Source organism: Vidua macroura, chromosome 3 (assembly GCF_024509145.1).
Source record: "Vidua macroura isolate BioBank_ID:100142 chromosome 3, ASM2450914v1, whole genome shotgun sequence".
In the NCBI taxonomy this organism is placed as follows: domain Eukaryota; kingdom Metazoa; phylum Chordata; class Aves; order Passeriformes; family Viduidae; genus Vidua; species Vidua macroura.
Window position 1 is genome coordinate 48,068,149 of NC_071573.1, and position 21,523 is coordinate 48,089,671.

Sequence of the window (21,523 nt, forward strand, 5' to 3'; positions counted from 1 at the left end):
CGAGTTGAATTGCTGCCTCTTCATAGGTTGGACTGACGTTATCTGACATCAGTGACTGCAAAGTATGTTATTTTACACCCAGCTGCTTAACACAGTGAATGAGGGACCTCAACTCCCACTTATAAAACTATGTTCTGAAAATGACTAAGGCATTGTGACAGCCCCAAGATGTGCCAGGAGAGGATTGGATTGGATATTAGGAATAATTTATTTATCCAAAGAGTTGTCAACCATTGGAACTGCCTAGGGAAGTGGTTGAGTCACCAGCCCTGGAGGTATTCAAAAGAAGTGGCTGTTGGGGACATGATCTAGCGGTAGACTTGGCAGTGTTAGTTTTACAGTTGGACTTGATCATCTTAAAGATCTTTTCCCGCCTTAATTATGATATGGTTCTATGATTCTATTTGAGGGCTAAGCATTGCTTTCTTTAATGAATGTGGGCCTAATATGACTCAACACCTGTATACAGCTTTATACCATCAACTACTTCCAGGTTATTCCAGAATATGAGACACTTACGTTGCTCAGGTTCTCAGATGGATACTGCCTTGACCTGCACATAAAACCTGTAGGAGTAGGCAGCCTTAAGGACACATTTTAGTTACTGTAGATAAAGCCAAGTCTGATACAGTGCATGGATATCCATCTCTTGGTTAACAATACTCTTAAACTCTGCTCAAAGGTTGTCGTCCATGATGACACCTGGCATCTTACTTCTATGGGAAGAAAGACTTGCTCCTAGTTTTTTGGTTTATGAAATGTGGAATTGCTGGGATGGATATGAGGTGCCGTTGAGTAATTACTGATGAGGGGCAGGGACAGGGGCAAGAGGAGGTGAAAAACCATCTGTGGGTGTTTCAGAAGGGAAAAGGTTGAAACTGCTTTTGAAAACTTAGTAGATTTGTTAAAAGACGTAGAAGATAACTGCTGGGCGATGGTGACACTTCAAACACTTCAGGTTTTCAGCCACATGTTACACTGTCTCTCAGTAGTTACCTTTGGTGAAAGGTGCTGTACCAATGTGGTTATTCCTGTTTGCAGCCTGAAGTGCTGCCTCTGCCAGGGATTTTGCCGGCACTAGTTGACGTGGCATTGGGCCAGTGTTAGCTTGGGTTTCTATATGACAAATCCTATTTCTCACAGGAGCGGGTGCTGTTTTAGCTGTCAAAAACCATTAAAAGCACAATTCCATCAGAAGACCAGCTGATCTGTACTCTATATGTTGTAAAAATGAGGAGTTTTTACTTATTTTCCTCACTTCAACATCTCAATGTAGAAACCCCAAACCAAACCAGAAACTATGAAACAATTGTGAGGGAAAGAGAAGTCTTAAATTCTTCACAATATAAAGGGCAACAGACAGCAGGCAGGTTAAGGCTCTTTCTCAGATCTTAACCACCAGCTCTTTCAGTTAGCAGTTATTGTTCTGATCTGCCTGTGAAGAGATGACTCTGTTTAGACTTTTAATTTAAGAACTACCGTGTTATTATGACAATATCTTTCTTGATTTTTCAGATGAAGGTTCTGACAACCATCAATATTGAAGTAAGTTCTTTTTTTTTTTTTCTCCTTCCTGTTAAAGAATTTTAAGTAAAAATCAGTATGTACTCGATTGGAATAAGTAGAAACTGAGCATTGTTCTAATGCCAATTCTAACTTTGAGACTTCTGCATGATTTTTCATATGGTGCTGTAGGTCAAATAGTTTAAATTTATTCCTTTCAGTTGTTGAAACAATTGAGTAACTTGATTTCTTTCGTCTGATAAATGAAACCTCAGATAAATAAATGCTTCTTTTTCTGCCAAATTATCCTTTACCCCTTACCTCGCCAGAACTTTTCCTTCTAAAATCCAGAGCTTCAATTGTCACTGTAAAATTTAAATAAGTAAAATTTTTAGTTTGTTAATGAAAAACAGTTCTACACTTTCCTAGATAAATGATTGGCTACACAGTGTATACATTAAAACCTCGTGTTTGCCCTGGGGGTATCACTGCAGATTTTAGGTAATGAGCTTCTTTCAGATGACCTGTAGACAAGAGACATCAGTCTTAGCAAAGTGACGTGACCCCTCATCCTAGAAATCAATGTGGGTATCTTGTGCCAGGAGGCAGTGTGTTTTGTTGGTTCTCTCTTATACATTGTGGGAGTTCTGAAATGCAACAGAAGTACTCCACACCAGAGGCCCTACTACTCCAACTCAGAAAACAGGGCTTCAGTTGTGCTTAATTTATTGCAAGGGCTAACCTGACCTGTGGAATAAGTGCAGAATGGTAACTGTGAGAAATATTCTTGAGACCAACTGACTTTTGGAAACTTTGACTAGAATTTAAGCTTCTCCTACAGAAGTGCTACAGGAGTGAATTTTAGTCATTCTGACTTTGCTTGTAGGAACCACTTTCTCCAGTTCAAATATGCAAAGGTAGGATCTCCCCCAGAGATGCCTAGGGAAAGACGATGGAAGAAGCTGGAGTGCTAGCCTGATGCTGCAGTGGGCTGCAGGTTCCCTTTCCTTTCTGAACACTAAGCACTTGTCTTAAAATGATTCCTCAATGAATGTGAGGGGTTCTTTGCTGTGGAAGTAGGACGATATTTGGCAGTTGTAACAGTATTAGGCACCATTGGAGGACATCTTTGCCATAAAATGTGTGAAAGAAGGGAGGAAAGATAAGAGCTCTTGAGTGACGGGATGGAATAAGAAAAAAATGAAAAGGTTGATCTAGTGCAGCTGCCTAGTTTGTCTGTCAAGTATAGCGGCACTAACAAGAGAAATTCTTATAACCCTTCCTCTGAAGCTGAAACCTGCTACTTTTCATCATCACAAGCCAACACAACAAATTAGTGACAGCTACAAATGTAAAATCATCTTTTTCAAGCCATTTAGTCATTGTTTTCTGATGCTATTATAAGAACCTCAAAAAGCCAGAGTTAACAAAGTCTTCCATAAGAATTACCAAACAATCCACAAGGACTGACATTTTCCACATGTTTACTGTAATAAAGGGCCCAAAAAATCCTTGTAAATGTATTACCACTTGCCCACAGATCATTAGGAAGGAGAGAAGCTTTCTCCTGCAACAGTGTTGATATCCTCTGTCAGGATTTTGGACCCTTTACACTAAGACCAAAATCAATATTGTTTACGACAATCAAAATAAAAGTAGAAACATCAGGAGTCTGATCTCTACTTTGCAAGAGAAATTGTTTTACATTAATACCTATATAATAGGAGGTATACTTGAACAATAGCTTAATATAGGCAGATGTATATATTTGTAAATAGTTGATCTACCTATTGGGAGAATTAAAATTATTTAATAAGGTTACTTATTTTCATAAACATTCATTTCAGTTTTATTTTTATAACTGAAATTTTGTTTCTTTTGTTTCAAACCAAATTGTATTCAGGTAAAAGCTTAAATCTGCTTTACTATGGATGTTTTAGCTTAAGCTTTCTCTGCTCAGAGTGCTTTTCCAGAGTGTCATTACAGTTCGATTAACATTAGATGTTTATTGTGTCTTTTCCTGTGCAACATTTGTGCCTCTCAGGTGAGTAATTGATAACAGAGGTTGAGTCTGGTACCTCTGTAAATTCATGTATGAGCTATTCCTGGAGTTAGAACTCTCAGGGGAACTAGACCTTGTATATGCTAGTGCAGAGTATATGTGATTTATGTGCAAATGGTTTAAAATATGTACTTACGTGATAGAAAAGTTGATAAATTTACAGTGAAAATCCTTCTTTAGCTACTCGTTTTATTTTCATCAGGATACTGCTTGGATCACTGGATGTGATTTCCTGCCTAATCTGAAATATGTCGTGGCTGTAACTGAAAGCACAATCATTCTCTGGGACTATAAATCAAAAGAGAGCAAGGTACTATGTTGGATGAGACAAATGCCAAAATGAAACCTGAAAGTTGATCAGTCTTTGTTTCCAATGTACATTCACATCCCTTTGGTCTAACAGGATGAAGGCTTTTCACTTTTGTTGTTGTAGGAACTCAGTGAAATAGTGGAATTCACACTAAAGGAGGGATACTCTCTACATGCCAAATGGGAATATTAAAGTATATTAAAAGTTTGGAAGAAAAAGAAAATTTTTACACTATGGTGCAAACAAACCCACAAAGAATTTATTTTCCATGTGTATCTAGTGCATACATGTGCATCTGTGTACCTAAAATGTGTGCATGGGCATACATATATCTCAGAATCTATTAAGAATCAAGGAACAGGTTTTACAAGGAATATAACACAGATTCTTTTTGAGGTAACTTCCTGATTTAAAGAAAATATTTCTTCATATCCTGTGTTTTGTTCAGGACTGTCTAAGATAAAAACCATTTTGATGTTAATAATGTATGTCCAAATTGTTAAAGTTTTCTTTAATGTCTTATGCATTTTTGCTGACCCGAAGCTTAGCTTTTTTTTCCTGTTCCTGGAACTTTTCTTGGAAATTCCAAGTTAGCTGAGATGATGAGAAGCAAAGTAATTATTTTTTTGGATAAGATTTTTTAGGATTTTTTTTCCAGTATTAAGAGGTTGGTTCCCAAGCTCAGACAGATCAATTAAAATCATTTTGCCAGTCCAATTTGACTTCTTGGAGGAGGGCTCAAATATTTACTCTTCACCTATTATTCTCCAAGTTCCCTCCACTCATTACATCAGTGAGATATGCAGGTATCCTGTTGATGAATAGGTGCAGCTCTCTTTTAAGACCACAGAAATAATATATGGACAATCCTATCTCTATTACGTTTCCAATGTTTCTGTGCTACACAGACAGCATTGATGCAGTTAATTCCTATGCCATGTGAACAGTTCCCAGTTTAGGTTGACAAGGATGCTTTAATCAAATAACAGATGGAGTCAGGCAGTAGAATCAATAAACAATGTAATGCAGATGACCCTGAATCCCATTCCTGGGCCTTCTAGCAAAATACCACAGTGTCATGCAACTGTATTCGTTCCCACTATCTCTGTGCTTCAAAAATTGAAACACCTGCCCATATTGGTACACTTGACACTCCCAGGCTGTATTATTAATTAGGACTCTGATATAGATTATCCCTGTGTATTACTGCTAAATTTTGTGGTTTGAATTATTCTTTAATTTAGTTATTTCCAATTTTCTTGTAGAGAGCATCTTATTTTTGAACAGGAAACCATGTACAGTCTTAGCTAGTACACCTTCCACATTGTATGCAGAGATCCTTCCTAGAATTTGTAATTAATACTTCTTCACTGAAATGCAGAAAGCTACCTATGAAACAAAATCTTGCTGAAATGTCTAGGATTTGCTTTTAACTCCACTTCATGATGGTCTTCCATGAGTTTCTGATACCAGGAAACACTTAACACAGGGGAAGCTTGAAAAAACAAAGTCAAGATTTGAATACTGATGTAACTAGATAAGCATGATAGTTTCAATTTAAGGACCCTCATGCAATATCTAATAAACTTTCTACCATATTCCACAGAGTGATGGCTTTGTCATCAAACCAATGAAAAACTGTCTGCTCTGTGTTTGTACGGTGACTGTGGCAGATAACCTGGCTAAGGATACCATCTTAATGGGAGATGATAAGGGTTATGTTTATCTGTTTACTATCACCAGTGATGACTTCATAATGAAACAATCTAAAGCCGAAAAAGAATCACAATTTAAAGTCTTGGACTCTGAATCTTTTGACATGTAAGTTGCTTATAATAAAATATTTTCAGTCTTGCATTAGGTTTTGTTTTTAATTTGGGTTTTGTTTGCCCTAAGTGGAGGATTAGCTTCTGTTTCTAAATTAAGCCCACCTAACCAAAGAAATAATTTTTCAAACTGCAGTATGATTTGCTTGTTGTTGCATGAAGGAAATACCATCATTTTCAGTAGAAGATTTTGCAAGAGATCTTACAACTGTGAGGATGCAGAATACAATTCAAGGGGAGAATTCACAATTGCTGTTACCCAGTTTGACAAAGGAACAGCTTTATTGTGTCCAATGAGATGGAAGCATGATTGTGATTAGAAAAGAGCATGGTTCAACCCTGACTTTCTCTGTGCTTGCATTTGAGCTGGAAAAGTGGTTCTGTATCTGCCCTGGATATTAAATGTTAGCATTGGTTTTGTATATAATCTCACTGACAAAATCCCTGTCCACCTTGGGACATGTCACAGTAGCTGCTACTGTAGCCTAATAACTTCTCCGTTTATATCCCTAGTCCTAAACGCAAGCTACATGATGACTGGGTTGGGAGGATTAAGTATTTTTCTGCCCTAAAACGTTTTGGATCCTGCTCCACAGACAGTACTAATTCATTTGTTTTGGATGACATAAAGCGATTAGAGGACTATTTGTAAGTATCTGACATCTTCTAGAAAACAATAGATCTTCTGCTTTATAACTCTGTTGGAGATCAGTGCCTCATAAGATGTCATCTTGTTATATTGAATCTGCCTTTTTTATTAGCATTGCTAATAAAAACAAAAATACAATTGTTTAAATGCTTGGATATTTTTGTGTGCTAGCTTTTGATGTAGGAGAGGACTGTCCATATATGTTGAATACTCAGAACCCTTAAAATATGTTATGTTGACAGTGTTGTCTCCTTCAATTTCTCCTCAGCAAGCAAATTTTAGTTAAAAATTTGATTGGTTTGTTGCACATATATAATGTAGCCATTCATTTAAAATTTATAGCCAGTCAAAAATAAACTCAACTAAATTTCATTTACAGTTTTCTTTTCACAAGTTTGAGTTATACAAGATTAAACCAAGAACACAATTCATTCTAAGGGCTGTGAAGTGGTTCTACTATGCAGCAGAAAAGAGGTTATGGCCTCCTTATTTGTGCCAAATCCTTATTTATATGGCTCATCAGTGCTATTGGCTGATTTAACTGATTCCAAGCCTAATTAGTCTGTGAATTTAGAAAATTTCATAGCACAATAGATAGATGAAATTACATTTAGACAACTGAAAAATTACACAGCTGTTAAAATGAAATTAATAGTCCTAAAAATATCTGTAGATCAAATCACTTGGAAATGTCCATTTAACAAATAACTAGTTTAAAAATATGATTTACTGGTTCTAACAAAAGAAATTTTCCCAATTAACTTTGTAGCAAGGAATTGTTTTTGTACTCAAAGAGGGATGCAATGAATCTTCTCTCTTATGGGACTTAAGTTTGTTTGTCAATAATGGCTGATGAATAGCTACAATATCTTCTTGTAAAGCATCCAAAAAAGAGAGGTATGGATATGATCACAAGGTGCTTCTGTTGCAAGGCCATGGCTTGAGCAGGACTTCACAGTGCCAGAATCCCTTATTCCCATTGATCTTGGAATAGTATCAAGACTGTCCATTAAAAAGCTAATGAACAGTTATATAGGAGTATAAAAGGTAAAAATCCTTAGGAAATCTGTTAATCATACATTTAAATCAATTAATTATTATTTTGTCCTGTCAAGAGAATTAAGACTTCTCTGTTAGAGTTCTGGAAAGAAATCTTTTCTCCCTCTAAATAATAGGAAGCAAACAGCCTTTTATTTACACCTGCCTAGAAATAACAAGCTCTTTCATTAATTCCTCAAAGTTTCCAGAGTCTTATGGCAGATTTACTGCCACTCCCGTTTATGGTTTTCAATATTAATGACTACTTTAGCCCAGAGCAGATGAACTAATACTTATCTGAATTTCAAAGGAAATAATTAAAAGTATTCTCACTTAGTTCTGTACAGCTTATTTACACTGGCAGTCATTGTTTCCTGCAAATGACAGGTGTTAACCCTGCTATTGCTACATCCAAAAGCAATAAAATATTCACTCATTAGTAGCAATGGATGAAACTTGGAGAGACAAGCAGAAGGTTTAGAAGGGCCACTGAGTCAATTTCAGTCTGTGTTGGCTGTTTGAATTCCCATGCTTTAGCAGTGAATGTAGTAGAATAACTGTTGAGTTTCAGATACTTGTGATCTCTTCATGTTGACATACATCACAAAATAGATCATATAAGGACTACTCATTGTACAGTACATTATAGAGAAGCAACAGAAAAGTAATTGCACTTACTTAATGTACCATTGAGATCACAGTAGACCTTCATGTCTGAAACAAGCAAACACAGTTTCTTTGGTAGTTTTCCTCAGTGATAAACTGCTTTAAGCACACAAGCTTATGTGCAGCTTACTTTGGCAAGAGTTACCATTTTAGGAGTCTGTTTGGAGTTTGCCTGTTAAGAGATTCAGGTGTGCAGATCGGACAATTGTTTCTTTAATGGAAAGTGTACTCTGTTCCTGTTTCGTTGATGCCAGTATCACTCTAAGTCTCTGTTATAAATCAATTTGCTTTTAACATGAGATTGCATACATTATGCAAACAGCTATTCTGTATACTGCAGAAAAATAAGGCAGAATGACTGTAGACTGTATTTTCTGAATATTTCTTACTTATTTTATTAATTATTGCAGACCTGTAAAGGAATTTTCTGTCCCTGAAGGAGTAAATGCCTTCACATACTGTGGAAAGGCAAAAGTCATTGTCACTGGAGGTAAGTACTGTTTTTTTTTCCAAGAGATTGTTCTTGGAAAAAAATAGTGATTTTTTTTTTTATTCAAGTTAAATAATATCAAATAAAGCTGAATTAGCATCTTAAGAATTTCAACAATGGCTGGCTTCTGACAACAATTAGAGGAAACAGAGGCCTTGCTTTTAATTTCTCTCAGCCCTTGTCTGAAGAGATATACTTCATGACAGGAATCTGTCAAGGGCTCCATCTGGGTTTGATTCAAGTATCATTTATATAATAAACCAGAAGAAACAGTATGTTTAACTACTCTAAGGTATCTTTCCAAGTCACCGTGGCCTTGACCAGATTATACACATTATTCCTTGCAGTATCAGCAGAACTTCCACCCTATTACTCTCCCACCATCCTTTCATATCATAAGCAGTCACATTGGCCCACCTTATTACTTTCTATTGGTCTCTCTGGTAATGTTTCCCCAAAGTGTCACTGTTGGTTTTGTCTCCCAAAGCAGACTGCAGAAATGGCACTCTTACATCCACTTCTTCCCTGTTAGCCAATAATTGTATGTGCCTATCTACTGCAGTGATTGTGTTTGATGCTGCAGAAAAGCTGCTGGAGTCTGGCAGCAACCTTGTTTATATAGTCTGTCTGATGGGGTGGTGCCCTTGAGTGACATTGATGCTGCTTTTCTTCAAGTCTTTATTGCTTAAAACTTTGTTAAAATGGCAATAGCAAACATAAGAATTCTTACATCTATATACAAGAAGTACTAAAAAATAGCCAAGACTCTGCTGTCCAAAGACAGTTTAATATACATGGCAGTATATGGGACGTAATGCAATACATGTTGAATTGTAACAGTTTACCAACAGGAAAACTGTGAAAGATATCAAAATAAATATCAGGCAGTTCTCTTGATTTTCTAGGCAAAAGATTTAAAGGAAAAGCTGTAGAAGAGTTATTAATGAAAATTTTGAAGTGTAGCCTTGGAGGAGATACTGCTTACACTGATTACCTTGTCACAAAAAAAAAGTAGTCTGGAGAAATTTATTGATGACATAACGTAGGGAGGTCCTATTCAACAAAATGTTGTCACTATTTCCTACAGGTACAACAGGAGGATTTTGCTGTAGTAATAAAACCAGGGTAAAGTGTCTAAATAGGAAAGAATGTCACAGGAACTAGAAAAAGTTTCTTTTACACACTGAAAATTCTTCTTCCAGAAATAGCAGAGGAGAAAAATCTGGATAAACTTTCTAAGAAAATTATCATAGCTGTGGTAGGTCAGGCCAAAGGTCTGCCTAATGAACTCAGCCCACTTTGTCAATGACCAGCAGTAAACACTTGTGGCACAGAAAAGAAATAGGACAATCATGCAGCACGACTTGCTCTAGGTGCATGTGCTGGTTCTGTTTTGCTGATATGAACCACATTTGAGAAAGATTAGTTGAATATAGAAAAGTATGTAGAATATAGAAAAAGGGTGGGGGAAGGGACCCATAACAATCATCAGGTCCAACTCTTAAGTGAATGGTCCATGAAGTGATTGAACTCACAATCTTGGTGTTTGTAGCAGCAGGCTCTAACCAACTGACCTAAGCTCTAACTGCACCATTGCACAGAGATTTAAAAAGTATATTTTCTATAACCTAGAAAAATTACAATTAACAAGCAATGCCACTGATGTCTATTAGAGCAAAAATTAGAGCAGTGATGTTCAGGAAGAGTCTTCTGAATAGCGGCAGTTGCAGAAAAATATTCTCAGTTTTAAATGGAGCTTGTATTTTTAAAAAGTTTAGATTGCATACTTGTTTGTGATGGTCAGAGGACAGACTTAGAATGCAGGAGCTCCTACCCCATCTAAACAGATCCCTAATCAGGATATTTTAGAAGCAGATGAGTTTTCTTAACATTGAATTCTAATTTGGTTTGACTTTGACTGCACAAAAGTACTGAAAGTACTTCCTTGCTTGTTCACCCACCATCCTTCATCTTGTAATTGAAGGGCATCCTCCTGCCTCTCACCCTCATTCCCAAAGCTTAGCCCTGCTGCTCTCCTTGAATATGAAAGGAAATTATTCCTGATCTATTACTGAGAGTCCCAGAGCACAGTGGGAATGCCTGTCCAAAGACAAAGACAGGGTGGGGTCATCTCTTTCAATTTCTCTGTGAAGTTAGATCAGTCAGGGCCTACTGTGAAGCTGCACCCAGAATTTAGAATAATATTACAGGTCTTGAGAGACCCCTCTACTAAAACCTTCAAAAGCTGAGCTTTAGAATTCTGTGCTCTGTTAATAGAATACACTGCTCACAATGGCACAGCATACCATCAGGCTGGAGCACACTATGTTTGCCTCTGTATCTTAAAAGTCATCTCACTCTTGACTAATTGAGAAACACATGTTGATGATCCAGTTAATGACAGATTTAAACTATTCAAAATGAACATAAGCTAGTCCTGTTAATTAGGGAGCCTGCAATTTTACCTGTAATATAACCTAAAAATGAGAGACCATAACAGGTAAATAATTCAGGAATCATAATATACAGATTTCTTAGTGACATTTTCAAACATTTGTAAAAGCTATGTTTATTTGTCTGATTTAGCAATTAACATAAAAGAAAAATCCAACTTTTGATTGCAGGCTAGCTTCTAAAGTATTCAGCAGGAGTAAATTTGCTAAATATTTTAGTAAGCCCCAGCTTAATGTTATTTGGGCAGGTGTTTATACCACAAATGGAATGTTACACACGGTGATGAATTATCACTGTGACTATTTAAAAAGTCGGATTTTAACACAGTCTTCCGTCATTTATTTGTATTTGATTATGCTCATGAGTTTGTCAGTACTGTGATATCTTCTAGATATTTGAAATTTATAAAAATGAATAAGATAAAAACAAACCTGGTACTGAGTTTGCTTTTCATGCTTAAGGCTAGATTTCAACTAGTAAAATTATAAAAGTCTGATAGCGGCCTAAAATATGGACTCCAAAGAAGTTTAAAATAACTTCTCTGTATAGCATTTTGCATTAATATTACACTGACTGGTAAATTTACATGTTTTTCTTCTCATTCTGTATTAATTTCAATTCCAGCTATGTCTTAATCATCACTTCAGGGAATGACTGCAGTTAAAATCAAATTAGGAATGCATATAAAAGCAGGAGATGATCAGTTTTAAACGATACATCAACTTCTAACCCTATTAGTTCTTCAAATCTGGCTGTTGTTTTCCTGTGAGCAGTGAAACAGAGGAAAAACTATTAGTGATTTCTAAATCTAACAGTAAGAGATTAAGACTGAGAAAAGGAGCTACTCTGTGCTTGTTCAGTTTCTTTTGTTAATTCCTGGAACGAGTGAAGCACATTTTCAGAAATTCCCAGGAATTCCAGTGATAGAAATCACCAGAACTCCTCTAGCATTTGCTGTCAGAAGCATAGCAAACTCTTTTCTATGATGCCATCTAAATTTAAGAAGAGCATACAAAGACAGACAAGGAAGCGCAAAGAAGAAAAAAATAAAACAGACATTTGTCAGTATGACAAACTAGTTCCCCAGATGTCTGACTTTTTTGAAGAGATTTTGCAGACATTATCAGGCAAGATTATTTAAAAGACAGATTTGAAGGAAAGACAAGTTCTTTTAAAGGGTAAGGAGGTTTCTGTGTGGGAGTAGCAGCCTAGAAAGAAACCAGGAGGTATAATTTTCATTTACAGTCTTTTGAGGATGCCAGGCTAAGCCTAGTATTTCTCCATTCAAATATGGTACTGTTCTCAAGTGGATTTCAACACCACTGAAATGCAGACAGCAGGCATGTAATACCACACAAATTGCAAAACTGCGTCAGCAAGAGAGATAGTTTGACAAAGCATCGCATATTCAAAGATGGTATTTGAGTCCATAACATCTAGGCAGAATAGAGCTGTGGTTGTAGAATCTGACTTCTAAAAAACCCCTAAACATCTGGTTTTATAATTATTTATCATGAAAAGGACCATGCACAACTGAATCTGTTTTGATTCAAATCACCGATTTCAAAAATCTTTAAAAATTGCTGTTGAATAGATCATCTTCGTCAAGCTTTTCTTGAATGTGCTTGGTACCCAGACTTTCTGTCCAGGATTCTGAACCCTGGAGGCATATTTGGAGCATGGAGGGAACAAATGTTCTAGGAAATGTTCCAGTGTAGCAGTGAATGTTAGGGCCAATCTGGCATTAGTCCAGAAAGAGAGAAGAGAGCACATCTACTATAATAAAATCTACCACCAGTAAAAGGAACTAAAATGAATCCACTACTTCACATATAAAACAAACAGTATTTTTTAATGTAGGGAAAGGTTTTCTTCCCAAATGTCGCTTGATCTTCCTGTTAATATCTGAAGTAAATTACATGTACTAGTGATTCTACTCTTAAAAGAAACTCTGTGCCAGAATTAAAGGGCACTATCCTCCCCTTCAATCACTGCTGTCATTTCAGGAATATAAAGAACAGAGCACTTAGGAAAACCAATAAAGGTTCTGTTCCCCAAAAGTGCAGCAAGCAGGTAGTCAAGTTGATCATATATTGTCAACAGCTTCTTCCCAGTTTCCATCATCTTAAGACATGACAGTTTCTATCTGGGGCTGGTAAGGGGTATACTGTTGAAGCAATGTCTGTTCCCTCTGATATTAAAACCAATCTCACCAGTCTCACTGGAGGTTTCTGTCAACTGTATTTCATGTCCTCCTTCATGGGAGATCTGCAAGCTGAGTTTTACTCCCATGGACTTGTTTCACCCTAAACCCTGACCTGGTCACAAGGGTTCTGTTAACTTGCAGGACACGTCTAGGACAGCCTAACACAAACTCTGAGGAAGTGAGCAGGGACATCGACCACATTCCAAGGTTTCCCCATCCAAAAGGGCTTCATAAACCATTTGTGCAGTTATAACCCGTTTAGGCTACTTCCTGCCATGCTTATAGCATATACAGATTGTCTAAGGTAGTTTTGCCTAAAAAAGAATCTCTTCCCCTTGAAGTTTCAAGCCAGTCAGCTACTTACACATGGCCTTCCTTTTCTGTGCAGAAGTTCTCCCTCCATTGTGCTGGTACAGCTGTTTGCATAGTTGAATTCTCAATCACACTTGTGAAATGAGCTGGCATAAATCAAAATGGCTTTCTGTTGTAGCTATTTTAAGAGTAGATCATTCCTTCAGTGAGCTTCTCTCATTTAGAGAGAAGCCACATAAACAGTGGAATCAATTTAACTGAGAGAACAATATTGTTTAATGGAGGAAAAGGGAGATGGGATGCTCCTAAACAAATCACATCTTGCTGCATTAAGAAGGAAAGGAATAGATTTCTGTAGAGAGAAATGGAGGGACTGACTAATGAGAGTAGGTTGAACAAGCTTAAGGAAGATTATTAACATAATTGAGCTGAGCGTTTAACATAATTGAGCTGGTTCTCTTGGGACATATACTTCCTAGTCTATGGGGTTTTTTTGCTTTTTGCTCTTCAATTTAAGCTGAGTGAAAAGTAGAACTCAAGCAGAAGTTTAGACAAAATGTGGCTGTTTCATTTATTGCATGTCAAAATAAAGTGATCAGCTAGATGCATACAATTCGTTCAATTGCAATATTTGCCAGGAATTGAAAGTTAAAATACATTTTTGACATCCTTGTGTTTTGAAATATTTATGGAAACTATTAGCAAAATAGTACCAAACATTCACCTAAAACACAATCAAAGATTATTGCTTAAATTTTAGGCAAATTCAAAGTTTGAACATACAAATAAGTATGAAATACCTAATTCTTATTTACTTTACTACAAACCCAATCATCAGCAGTTACTTTTTTCTGTCTGCCCTCAACTTTCATGCCCACTTCTTTCTTCATGTTCACCTTCTTCCATAAAAGAAGTTATCCTTTTGTGTCCTGGCTAACTGGGCACAAAATTTTTTTTTATATTTTTCTAAATTACATCATTGAAGGAAACAAAATATGAGCCCCAGTTGTATTTCTGTTAAAGTACTCTGCTCCTCTGGGACTAGTCCACATAGTCTCATTCAGTGTCCCTGCCATTCCTTTAGCAAAATAAAAAGGCTTTGAAAAGCTAATCAGTTCTGCATTTTTAATATGTGTTTGTGGTTAAGCAATGAAACATAAGCTGCAATCCAGCCCTTAGAATGAAAAATTCACATCCTTATGTGGGAGTAGTCTACCCAAATGAAAGAACAGACTTATGAACACTAAGCTCTCAACTACAAAGCTTATTTGTAATACAAGTGACTATTCAATCTTTCTGACTATATATAATATTTTTTTTTCTTTTAGGTAATGACAGAATCCTTCGTTTGTGGAATCCTGTTGTTAATTTTAGTCCTACGGGGAAGCTATTAGGACACAAACATAGTATTGTGGAAATTGTGACAAATGAAAAAGATCAACATGTTATCAGCCTTTCCTGTGCAAAGGTAAAACACTTTTCTCAACCTCAAGGAAACAGGGCTGGAAGAAGGATCCAGAGAAGTCCAGGCCTGTCAGCCTAACCTCTGTGGCCCACAAAGTTATGAAACAGAGGATCTGGAGTGCAATCACACAGCACAAACAGGACAACCAAGGAATCAGGCCCAGGCAGCACAGGTTTAGGAAAGGCAGGTCCTGCCTGACTAACCTGGTCTCCTTTTATGAGCAGGTGACCCACCTGGTGGGTGAGGGTAAGGCTGTGGATGTTGTCTGCCTGGACTTCAGCAAAGCCTTTGGTACTTTCTCCCATGACATTCTCCTGGAAAAGCTGTGCCCACAGCTTGCACAGGTGCACCTTTGCTGCGTTAAGAACTAGTTGGATGGCCAGGCCCAGAGAGCGGTGGTGAACGGTGCCACATCTGATTGGTGACCAGTCTCTAGAGGTCACCCCAGGGATTAGTGTTGGGTCTAGACCTGTTTAATATCCCTATTGATGATCAGGATGAGGGGACCAAGTGCACCCTTAGTAAATTCACAGACAGCACCAAGTTAGGAGAGTGTTGATCTGCTGGAGGGGAGGAGGGCTCTGCAGAGGCATCTGGAGAGACTGGATTGATGGGCCAAGGCCAACAGTATAAGGTTCAATAAGGCCAAGTGTCAAGTCCTGCACTTCAGCCACTATAACCCCAGGCAGCATTACATGCTTGGAAACGAGTGGCTGAAAGCTGCCTGGCAGAAAAGGACCTGGGGTTACTGGTCAACAGCAGCCAAACTTGAGCTAGGAATATGCCAACGTGGCCAAGAAGGCCAATGGCATCCTGGTCTGGATCAGCAATAGTGTGGCCAGCAAGACCAGGGCAGTGATTGTCCCCTGTACTCAGCATTGGTGAGGACACACCTCAAATCCTGTGTTCAGTGTTGGGCCCCTCACTTTAGGAAGGGCACTGAGGTGTTGGAGCATGTCCAGAGAAGGGCAATGAGGCTGGTGAAGGGTCTGTAGCGCAAGTGCTACGATGAGCAGCTGAGAGAGCTGGGGGTGTTTAGCCTGGAAAAAAAAGGAGGCTGAGGGGAGACCTTATCAATCTCTACAACTGCCTGAAAGGAGGCTGTAGCCAGGTGGGGGTCAGTCAGCCTCTTCTCCCAGGCAACTAGAAATAGGACAAGAGGAAATGGCCTTACACTGTGCCAGGGGGGGTTTAGATTTAACACCAGGAAGAATTTATCCACAGAAAGAGTTGGTAAACATTGGAATGGGTTACCCCAGGAGGTGGTGGAATCACCATCACCAGAAGTGTTAAGAAACAACTGGATGTGGCACTTGGTGCCATGATCTGGTTGACAAGGCAGTGCTGGGTCAGAGGTGGGACTTGGTGATCTTGGAGGTCTTTCCAACCTAAATGGTTCTGTGATTCTGTGAAACCAATGCTATAAATTCAAGTAGGAATCTATTTTTGATTAAGTACTTCTGATAGTAATTGATTATCACATCATTTATTTTAATAAAAAGGGTTTAGCTTAAAATTTCCAAAATATTTTATGTTGAGAAGCAAGAGTAGAATGGAACTATTTGACAAATTATCTTCACGAATGTGACAAAAGAATACAATAGTACTACAATAGTAGATATGAACATTCTGCTTACAGAATGTTACATTCCGCTTACAATAGTAGATATTAACATTCTGATAATTTCTGTGTTACTTAACTGACAGATTTAAGACAGAACCTGTACTCAAATGCTTCATTCAGTAGTAATCACTTGCAAAAAATTCCTGCAGTTCTTTTGCACTTCTCTCTTCCTACCAGCCTACTAAATCCATAGGTGGAGTTTTTCTGGTGTCTCTATATATCATGTTCAACTATTGATCTCTTTCTAACCAGTGTCTTTTACAAGGCTTACTGTTCCAGGCATTGACCATAAACAAGAATGCTAATAAAATCAGTAATAACACTTATTCCACCAAATATTACAAGATTCTGCTGGAAAGAGATGTGTATACAAGAAGTGATTGGTGGAATCATGGTGTTGGTTATTTATATGATTTGTCAGAATGAGACTTCTCAGGAGAGAATAAAAACTTCTATAAATATGTGCCAAAAAAAAGAGAGAAGCCCCTGAAGGAGTAGTTTTGAATGGCTATAGAACTCTTTCAAGGTGGTCCAATGTAATATTTTCGATACTTAACACTATTCCATATCCTTAGTAGCATCTACAATGATGGAGTGGGGAGGATAGATACTAAATTACCCAGTTACACCAGACTGGTTAAAGCTGCAGGCCTTGAGCAGAAGTAGCAGAGTTCAGAATGGTCATTAAAACTGAAGGTATGATTATGAAAAATAGCTCCTATAAATCAGTGAGGACCTAATGTAATTAGTCTGCTGAGATATCCTTCTATCTCAAAGGTTTCCAGATTTTTATCTGGTTATGTAGGAAATATTGCTGAACTATTTGTCCTGCCCATGCCACTCCTCTGCTATGATTGCTTACCATTGCTCATTCTGGTGGCAGTAAATACCACATTTTCACTTCTTTAATCTTATTCTTAAAAAACCCCACACATTTCTAAAAGTAATATTAGCTGAAAATAAATTATCGAAATTTCCCATCTTCACATAATCCTGGAGCCATAACCTTTCCCCCTTCCTCACTTCTATGAATCTGTATCTGTCTGTTCTGTAGGTAACTCTGTAGTTTTACTACAGGTATACATTACTGTGAATTAAGGAGGGTTTTGGCAGATAGCCTCAAGCTATACATGTAGGAAAAATGGAGTAAGATGCAAGACATGACTTAAGGGGAATGAATGAACATTAAGATATTTATGAAAAAGCAACTGAGAATGAAGCCCCTGGGGCAGTAAATGTAGAAGATCTTTTGAGAGCCCTTCTGGGCTTTTCTATGATTCAATATGATGATTTATGAGAAAGCAAAATCTATTTTAAAAGTCTAAGTATGTGGACATGTGATCTTAACTAAATATAGCTAAGTAGTGCCAATGACATCAGTAAGACCACTTTTAGGTGCAAATGAATATATGAAAGTTTGTTTTAATTAAAAGCCATGTGTGTTTAAATAGTGCAATGAGTTATAAGGCTGAAATTACAATTCTCAAAAAAGAAAAAATAGACATTAATTCCTAGACTTTCAAGTGTCAGATAAATCTTGTGGTCACAGTAAAAACTATATCAAGAAAGAAGGAATCCCACACAGAGGAGACTAAACTTAGACTTTCAGATAAAGTGCTTATCACCCTGTGCCTCAAATATGCAATCTATAGAAGATATATGGTATACCAAATAGCAGAAGAAGGTCAGCTATAACAGGATTGCTTCTAACCTGCTTAAAGCACATTTGTGTTTGACAGTCAAGAACCAGGAATTATATAAAGGTGTGCAACTTCTCAGGGATCTTATAACAATACTTTAGCATTTAATTTGTTTCCACCTAAAAAACAAAGACCAACTCGCATTTCAATCTGCCTAGCATAAAAAAAATCAAAATAGTTTTCTCTGTTTTGTTTCTGTCTTTCAGTGACTGTCATATAGGGAGCAAAGGAGAAGCAAAATCAGGACAGCCTATGTATCTTTACTGAGAAAAAGTTAGAGACATATCAATGATCTCATAGAAGCATTGTATCCTAGTGAAACAAAATCTCTGTATATAGATTTCACAATAAATGTTTGACAGAATAGCAGAACTAGAGGAAAAGCTTAGAAAAATTAAATTAACACTTTTTCAAAACCTTCCCAAAATTAAATTTAACCTAAACCATATCAGCTATCCATATTAAAAGAAAAGCTTTTTTATTGTGCCATTTTAAACTAAAGTTGCAAAACAAGGAGAAAAGTAGGGAGTAATTTTTTTAAATTAAGATTTGCAAGTGTTATCTTTGTTACATAATTGTAACATTTGAAGATTCAGATGGATTTTGAACTTTATGGCTATTTTTCTTGAACTATATTGAAAAGTTCCTCGTCATTGTAAAGATACTTTTGTGCAATGTAAAATGTGTTCACAAGAATGACTCTGCAGCCTGTATGCAACTGATTTATACTATGGAGTTCAAAAGTAAGGGATCACATTGGCTTTTGGTCTCAGATTTGTGCTGCAGCAACACGTTGTGGTCTAAAGAAGTATTGGCTGAATTAAGGGCTCAAAACCTGCAGTGAATGGTTTAAAGAGACCACAAATCTTACATATCTATTACAAGAGTACCAGGGGATTTATTTGGTTATTAGCCTTAGTTCCATACTATAGAACACAAATATATATTGTGGTTTATACAAAAATGTAAAAATTAACAAATCTGAAACCGTGGTTTCACAGCACTAGTGAAAAAAAATTAGAGATCATAGGAGATTTGTATTATAGTGGAAGAGCTAGTTTAGAAGATTCTTAACTCTAACACTATGAACATACCAGAGCATGAAAAAGAGAGTAGATCCCAGGAGAAGGGGAGGGAGGCATCACTGTGTTAACTTTGTGATGTAGATTCCAAAAATACAGATCACTCAGCAGACCTTGCCTCTGTGCAAGCCCAGCTCAGCAATAACAAAAACACCACTGTATTATCAACCTGTGTTCAGCACATATCCAAAACACAGCCCCAATACCAGCCACTGGGAAGAAAATTAGCTCTACCCCAGTCAGAACTAGTACAACTCATGAGATCAGTTCTGCTTTTGTCAGCAGAAGAAACATCTGAGCAGTGCTGTCTTCTTCTTGGAGCAGACTTCTGGATTTACTCTGTGGCATTTTGGGCATTATGCAATACAGTTTTCTGGAAAAGATTCAAGAAACCTCAGTGATATTTAATCTAACTGAAAACAAGTTGTCCTGAACCAGTAATAACAAAAAATTACCACAACAATTAAGAAACTATTTTGGAATTTGAATTCAAACAATTGTTCTATTTGAGAAAATGAAGATTTCTTTAACTGTTCCAACACATAAGCATTTTGTTTTCGCCAACATTATAAGGATTTCTTGATAGAACTAATTATTAGTAAAAAGTTGTCAGGCAGCTAATAAAAATTTTCTAATTCTTCTATCACAAAAATTTAACTTAGTTTTTTGGGTTTATAACATAAGAATACCTACAAATTAGGCAGACACATTGAATTGTATATAATTTCAGTATGACTTTTAGTCATATGGATTAATATTTCCATATTAGTGATATTGAGGTAAAGGGGAGGGCCAAGGCAGGAATTTTCATATTTCTGTGTTGCTGAACTTGCTCTGGAGTATAATATTCATGGAAACAAGTTTGTTCCTGATCTTCCAGTTTGTGAATACCTTGGAGATAACAATTTGCATAGGTACACTTACAGCTGTAGTCCACAGACATGTCTTTTTCTTCAGCAATTCAGTTACATGAATTTACAAGAAGATCTGAAATATTAACATGATCTGTGTGTTCCTAATAGGAACATTCTCTGAATCTCATGTTGAGATTTCCCACAAACACAATTGTATGTTGAATTATATACCACAGACCAACATGAGCTACATTCATCACAGTTACACTTAGAGTGTGTCTGTCTTTACTTAATTTTGGTTGAAAATACTTCCGAAAAGTAATTACTGTTAAATTTGTCTGAAGATATTAACTTATCCCTTGTGTCATTGTACCAAAATATGAACTCAGGTTTTCATATAATACATGGACTCTCTGCTAAAGTGTCAGCATGTTATAGGCATAGATTAGATTACTGGCATAAAAGTAAAAACATATGTATGACTGTAAATGCAAATGTATAAAACTCTTTGATTGGAAGCATTCTGCAGAAGCCACTAAAGCAATTTTCAGAAAACATTTTTTCCAAGATGACTGCCAAAGCCTATCTCTAGATTTATGATTGTAATATCATTGATATTTATCATTTGGAAGCTCTAAAAAGAAGAATGAGTGATTATTTTCTACTGTTAGAACTGTTTTACACCTTTTCTCTGCAAAATAAAACAATATGGCTTATTCAAGCACTGAAGCAATATCTTTTTTATTGACAAAAAATGCTGGTAGAATACTTTCAGTCCTTTAAAAAAAGCCAGCTTTGGACTTGGAATTACAGCTAAGCAGCATCCTCAGATGCTTCAAGATACACTCAATAGACAATGAATTATTGCATCAGTTTGATGTTTCAAGCAGCCAAGGCAAGATTGTCCTGTGTAAAGTTATTTGGTCTGCCACTAATGCATTTTTCTATAAATACCAGTACTATAAGTTAATAGAAATTGCTATCATTGCTTGGGGTTTTTTTCCTGTTGGGCCCAATAAACAGAAGAATTACTTGTACAGAGTGTATGGTAATATGAGAACAGTCTGTGGGATAAAGAAATAATGGAAAACTGACTTGATGCTTCAGCACAGATAGACGAATACTGCATTGGAGATCTCTGCAGTGTTTATTGTTTTCCTCTCCTTCATGTGACTCAGTCCTTCGTTGCTCCTGTCTCTCTGTAGTTTGCCCATTCTTATTTTCATCCTGCATCAAGAAGCATTTATTACTTTTTTTTTTTTTCATATTACAGGACTGATTT

General features: G+C 36.8%; 1 protein-coding gene across 5 annotated transcripts in view; it reads left to right on the plus strand.

Annotated features, from left to right (window-relative positions):
- The window catches only part of WDR64 (WD repeat domain 64), a 66,829-nt gene that overhangs the window by 15,048 nt on the left and 30,258 nt on the right, over nt 1-21,523 (plus strand). For all 5 annotated transcript variants that reach the window (XM_053973729.1, XM_053973730.1, XM_053973731.1 and 2 more), the window contains 6 exons: nt 1,516-1,545; nt 3,768-3,875; nt 5,482-5,696; nt 6,215-6,349; nt 8,465-8,544; nt 14,845-14,984. In XM_053973729.1, the coding sequence (XP_053829704.1) occupies nt 1,516-1,545; nt 3,768-3,875; nt 5,482-5,696; nt 6,215-6,349; nt 8,465-8,544; nt 14,845-14,984 (708 nt within the window). The remainder of the gene's footprint in view (nt 1-1,515; nt 1,546-3,767; nt 3,876-5,481; nt 5,697-6,214; nt 6,350-8,464; nt 8,545-14,844; nt 14,985-21,523) is intronic.